This window comes from Buceros rhinoceros, unplaced genomic scaffold (assembly GCF_000710305.1).
Source record: "Buceros rhinoceros silvestris isolate BGI_N320 unplaced genomic scaffold, ASM71030v1 scaffold28762, whole genome shotgun sequence".
In the NCBI taxonomy this organism is placed as follows: Eukaryota; Metazoa; Chordata; class Aves; order Bucerotiformes; family Bucerotidae; genus Buceros; species Buceros rhinoceros.
This window is the reverse complement of record NW_010397613.1, coordinates 4,119-10,637: the sequence shown is the minus strand read 5'-3', so window position 1 is coordinate 10,637 and position 6,519 is coordinate 4,119. Positions and strand designations below refer to the sequence as shown.

The following is a 6,519-nucleotide window of genomic DNA, read 5'->3' as shown; positions in this document are numbered from 1 at the left end:
GGGAAAGAGCAAGCTTTCTCAAACACAGTCAGTGCAGGCCAGAATTATAGTGGGAGCCTACTTAAAAAGCAGAAGTTTGGAAGGTTATTGCTTTATTTCTGACCATTTCTCTGCTAGAGTCATGAGAGGTGATGACACCATGTAAAGAATAGCAGAACTACCGCAGGGACACTGGGGTGGAAGGGCGTGGTGATGCACAAGCATTCTGCTTCCAGCTAATCTCAGGAAAATCACATAACCGAACCCTCGGCTGAAGAAAACTGTTGACAAAACCATGTGTATGAAGCTGTGTGCCCGCTGGTAGGGTTTGCTGTAGCTGTACAGCTTGACATTTCTAGCATGGGCCACACACACATTGAAGAGCCCAAACCTGTTCTCCTAAAAGACGTTTCCACTCATTCTAGTGGGACCAGCATTGCTCCGGAAGCAATAGGTGTTCAGTGCTGTGATTTAAGGTCCGGGTGTGTGTCTAGGTAAACGACACAAAGCTGGGTAAGAGCGTTAGGTTCCTATTTGTTATCTGAAACACACCTTGTGTGGCCTTGCTGACTTTCTGTAAGTGTACCTCTCATCTCCGATACAAGTCCATAAATCTTTGGGTGTTTTCCAAGGGAACATCTTGAACAATTCCATGTGTTTGCCGTTCCCTGTGTAATTGCATACATACCTGTGTGGGTGTGGGGGGGTGTGGGTGTAAATATATTGTGTATAGCTATGTGTATATGTATATTTTATGGATAAAATAAACAAGATCACTTTCTGTTTAGGCAATGACTAGGAGGGAATACCCATGGGTGCGAGTGCTCATATGTTGCACTTTTTGTTGTTGTTGTTTAGAATTATTACTTATCTTTACTGGCAAATAAAAGAAGGAAGAAAGACCATGACCAAATTCTTACGTAAGCAAATTATTAACGTAAGTGTGACCTGCAGCTTTATCTTTTTACAATCTGGCTGCCTTTCTGATTGTCTCATCCTGCTGTGGTGGTGGGAGCCCTCCCCTTGTGAATTCCAGGGAAACTTAACTCACCAATACAGTTGTTGCAAAGTAATTTTACCTTCAAGCTGCGCTGCTGCAGCTCCCTCTGTAAACAGATTATTTCAGAATAAAAGGGATTGTAATGATTATTCTGGTCAATGGTTACTCGTAGGCCTTGAGCCTCTCAAGAATGATTAGTCCCTTTCAGCTAACGATCAAATGTGTCTTTACCATAGGCAGGAAATGACAAAATGTTTTTACTTAAACAACTACGGGAACTGCAAAGGGCAAAACACAGCCCATCTGCGCCAAGAGGACAAGAGCAGCAGGTCAGTTCGATAGTTCTGGTGATGCCGTTTCCATACATGCGTGGTATGATTTCATGGGGCTCCTCTAGCCTTGCCAGTAGGCTGCCATTCTGGGACAGGTCTGCTTAAAACTTCACCTAAGCTGATGATTACTAGTTAACTCCGGATGGCGAAAGGACACTGCGGAACTATTTGCTGCAGACTGGAACTCAGCCCGGGAAGGACAGAGAAAACTCATTAGACATTATTTATGATTATTAAACTGTAAGAAAGCATTCCTAATCTCGGAGGGCAGTGATTGATGGTTGCTAAAGGGTTGGGCCACACTCGAACCTTGCTACGACCAAGAAGGAGGCTGCCTTCCTCCCCTGACTCTGGATTTCCTTAGGGGTTTATGGTTTGTGCCTCCCTCCCCTCAAGTCTTTTCCGCTGAGGTAAAACTGAGTGCTCTGACCCAGCGCTATTGCAAATGCCATGCAACATCATGATAGACATCTACCGTCCTCAGCTTGAATTTGTTCTAGCAGTCAGTCCTGCCTGCTGAGCCATCAAATGAGTGTTAAAGCGTGCACGTATTTTGCTGTGCAGTATTTTTATTTGGGTTGAATGAAAACTCGACCTACGTACTGGTGCAGAAAAGGGGTTTGTTAGGTTTCCCTCCTTCCCTCAGAAAAAACCCAAACAAATCTCCCTGTATGACTGGCCATCATTAATGTGATAATATAAATAAATACTGACTGTAGAGAGGGGAGCTTAAAGTGAACGGGCATTCTCTGTGTACTGGGGTTTTTCAACCACCAGACAACCCTGTGGCCATGTCCAGGGTCACAAGTGGGACTCTCCCCACAAGAGGGGAGGTTTGATAGGCCACAAAACATAGATATTCTTGTAGTTGATAAGGTCAGATTTCAGAAGGAGATGTGAGAATAATCTCCCTGTGGACCTCGTAGAAGAGCCATCTCCCTAAAACAAGGGTACTAGCTTTGGGTGCGAGTAGCACTGACCATAAAGTCATGACTGGAAGCTGGAATATAATATTGCTAATGCCAAGTATTCTGTCTTTCAGAGGAGCTCTTCTTCATTCCACCCGTCCAGGCGACCTGCCCAGCGAGTGCCAGACTACCCAGCAAGGGCATTTGACAGAACCCAAAATGCATCCTACGAGGTGAGACGCTCAAAGGAAGGAAATCTTTGCTAGATTTCCTGTGTAGAACCTGGGGCAAGATACGGACTGTGGGCGAATGTTGAACAAAGAGGTCACCCTGTATGATTAGAAATAAAGATTGATTTGAGCAGGTGTGAAAATGTAATCAGAACAGCTGTTGGGATACTCATACTCACACGTCTTGGGATCTCAGAGATCTCTTGCCTGAGATCTGGAGAGTATAGTTTTAACAGGTAATCTTTGTAAATACGAGATAACAGGCACATGAGGAGAACATCGACCTAAAGCTACTTGGGACTTTTCGTTTCAGGATCCCTATTCTGCTGGCACCACGACGGGGACTGGCTTCCCACTAGGTAAGCAACAAGCGCTCAACACAGAGAGCAGCTCGTAGAAGCTCTGCTCAGTAAAAATGTTTGATGCAGTACGGAGACAGCGTGTAAGAGCTTGATGTGAGAGACACAGGATTTTGGCATCTTTTATAGAGAAAACAAGATGTCTGGGTTGCTGGGGTAAACATTTTCCATAGGACGTGCTTATTAGTGGCTTGTTGTAATGGTGGTGGTGACTTCAGAAGACTGGTAACAAGCTTCTGTACACCAGAGAGTTGAACTTCTGTGGGCAAATGAGGCATTTTGTCTTGTGGGAGCAGCCACAGGCAAGAGTATAACATCACGTTAGAGATCACTTAGATCTCGTGTCAATCTTGGAAGAGGATATTGATGGTGTAGAGTCCCTGAGACAGCACGTCTGGAATACAAACAGCTATTGACGCTTGCATGGTAGCTTGAGCTGTTCCTGGTTTACATGAACACGTAACTTACTGGGGGTGGTTGTTACCTGGCCGCTAGCAGGGGTAACGGTGCTGCCTTTGTGAAAAGCAGAGTGGGAGACAGCCCAGCCCAGCCGCAGGCCAGGCATGTCGGAGGCGGTGGCGCTCGCTCTGCGGGCGAGAGAAGCGGCTCAGTGGGAAGACGAAGATGACGACGAGTATTTTCAGCCGTGAGCAGGCAGCATCAACGCCCAATGTGAAGTCCCTGACTGCAGGAAACAATGCGCGTTTGCACTAATGACTGAAAGACTTTTTTTAACCCCTAAATAGAAGAAAAAAATAGAAGAACAGACTACAAAATTCATCCTGACTCTAGTCTATTATTACAACAAGTAATATCCTTGTGTTTATTTTTTTTCTGAAGCGGTGACTTCCTGGTGCCGGTCAGCCTTCCCCAGGACCGGCCATTACCCCATACAGTCAGGGTCCCGCTACAGCTGGTAAAGAAACTTGTACCTAACTGTAAATAAAAGCTTTGGTCTAAAAATATTTTTATATCAGCTATATTGTTCGAACTGCTTTGATCTGACCTAAACCAAAAGCGAAGTATTGGTCAAATAAAAATAGAAGGAAATTAAAGTGCAGTTGTTTCTAACGACTGAGGCAAAGTAACTTGTGTGAACCAGGTTAAGCTTCTGTTCCCTTTTCACTTTTTCTGAGCCGTTTTTACAGTTCATTAGTCACTCAGAAGCAGCTTTGATGTTAAAAGTTGTTTGAACTCTTTCTTAAGAGTGACTACTTACCAAAATTCTCATCTTTGTAAAATCACTGCTTGTAAACAAAAAGTTCATGCACATCTTTCCCACTAAAGGAGCGATCGGAAGTAACACAACTGAGATGATTATTTTTTTATCTTATATGACTTTGAGACACTTGATGCAGCTTCTTTTTCTTTAGAGAAACAACTTTGCCATGATGATTTTTTTAGCTCATTTTCTATTGCTATGTGGTCTATTTCTCTCTTGTTGCTTTGGACACAAAAATGCCAAAGCATAGGAAAGAGGCACATCTCTCCCTCATGCTCGTAATTTCAGTTACAGAGAATGCAAAACCAGCCACCAAATGGACAGAAACCAGGATGAACTTCACACACAACGTGAGACCAGAGATTCAATGCGATTACATTTTTCTGCATGGATAGCTGTGGGTCTGGCTGTGAACAGTGACTACAGGGCTAGCGCGTGCCCCGAGGGCAGTGACTCAACAGTGCCAGCAACCCAAGGAGCAACAACAAACAGACCTTGGGAGCGAGGGTCACTTGCCACGAAGGGCCATTTGCTCTTCCAGCCGCCACTGGGGTGGTGCCTATTGAATGCAGCAGTAAAGGTGGAGGCTACAGCATCTGCGAGGTGGCTGGACAGAAACCGGTTGAGACATAATGTACACGTGCTATAGGATATGCACCAGAAGGCTGAGGTTTTTGGTTGTGTAGTGCAGAGGGGATGAGTGACATGAACTGAAGATGTTCTCATCATCTTGACGGGAAAAACCACCTCCTTACTCCTGTTTCTTTGTGCTTATATATAGCTCAGAAAATCCATCAGCCCTTGCAGGAGGTAGCATTAATCTGCAGCTAATTCAGAAGTTCGGACTTAATTGGGACAATGGTGTAGTTCTTTCCACCAGTGACTGATATTTAACATCTTTTTAAATTGCCTTTTGTGTCTTTTATAGAAGCTTTTTAAAATCTCAGTTTGCTCTGTGCATGAGAACTCATTCTAAGCGAGAGGTGGACAGTCAGGACCGTTTACTGCCAAAGCAGGGTACCAACCTGCACCACCAATCGCTGCAGTCTGCTGCTCCCTTTCTCCAAGGGCAGCTCTCCCCAGTGGCTGGTGATAAAGCCATCACCAGTGCACAGTGCAGCACGTCTGCAATGCCCAAACAATGAATCAGCAACACGGAGGGAGCACAAGGAACTACCTTACCAGAACACGGTTACATGTTCCAGTTCAAACATGCAAATTGCAACCCGTGCAGTCTAAGGCATCATGCGAGATAACGTCTGACTGACCTGCAGCCAGTAACCAGTCAGTGACATGTTCAAATTCCTCACTGCTGTTGAAATGAGGATCGCATTCTTAGGAAATTGTTTAAAACTTAGTTTTGAACTAAGTTTAAATAATTTAAACAATTCTGTGCGTTGGGCATTAAGAAAAGGTGGCCTAAGTTACATTAGGACTGACTCCACAGAAGTTTTCTGCTCTTGTTAATCATTGACAGTCCCCTTGAACTACCAGCTCCTTCCAGAGCAGAGCCAACATTGTTCAGGGCAGGCTGAGGGTAGCTGCGATGGGGTTTTACTCGTTAGAAGAAATAGCAAGCAACCCACACTAATTCTGCCGTTTTACATCAGTCTGCTGGTGCACAGCCGATAAAGAACACCACACCCGTGAGCTATCACATACTCCTTTATTGTAACTATAGACTCTCTCAATTTCAAGTTCAATCTGGATTACAGTTTCCCACATACCCTTGAGAGCACCCTTTGATCGTGCATACAATAAGCAAAGTAAAAAGACATTTTGGCTCTATTTGTTCAACCACTGCCAGTACTCGACACGAAGCCTTCTTTTAGATACAAATGCATCACCTGCTGTATCATTAGATGACACAATCTTCTATCCTCCCTTGGGTCTTTTAAGAAGCCTGGAAGATAAGAAGATGCTCAAGTTTTATTCATTAATTGTAATAATCTTCACATTGAACGTGGGAAGCTGGCTTCCTTTTCGCTGTCGAGATGCAGCACAGCCATCTTCCCATGCGGTAGGAGGGAAATAGACCCACCTTCCATTTTGGCACCACGATTTTCAGGTTCTGTTCTGAAAACAGTACTGTAGATGTTTTAAAGATGCCATAAATCAACCTCAAATTATTATACAGTTGTAGAACAGACTGTTTCAAGTACTAAAATCAAGGTAGGATTTTAAATTTTGCCACCAAAATTTGCTGATATGACTTTATAACCAAGATTTAAATGAAGCAAAGGAGTAGTCTGAGAATTAAAGCAACCTGCACATACAGGGTATTGCCCAGCTGGCTTGTCAAACCCAATCCCGTTGTGTTACAGTACGATCTCCCCGGAATGGCTGCACCTCAGCTTCATCCAGTTCATTCTCCTTCATTCATTCATTCATCCTCAGCTTCATCCAGTGCTGCAGCAGGGGCCTTTCCTGCACTCAAGACCTGACCAGCCAGCAGAGGGAAAGCCCCGCTCGTGCTTTTTCCAGCACTA

The 6,519-nt window shown here is 44.4% G+C and overlaps 1 protein-coding gene across 1 annotated transcript in view; it reads left to right on the top strand.

Moving 5' to 3' along the window:
- Positions 1-3,458, top strand: part of TMC5 (transmembrane channel-like 5) — an 18,260-nt gene extending 14,802 nt beyond the window's left edge. The window contains exons 17-21 of the mRNA XM_010146325.1: positions 838-916; positions 1,216-1,308; positions 2,354-2,452; positions 2,763-2,808; positions 3,337-3,458. Coding sequence (XP_010144627.1) covers positions 838-916; positions 1,216-1,308; positions 2,354-2,452; positions 2,763-2,808; positions 3,337-3,458 — 439 coding nt within the window. The remainder of the gene's footprint in view (positions 1-837; positions 917-1,215; positions 1,309-2,353; positions 2,453-2,762; positions 2,809-3,336) is intronic.
- The last annotated feature ends 3,061 nt before the right edge of the window (positions 3,459-6,519 follow it).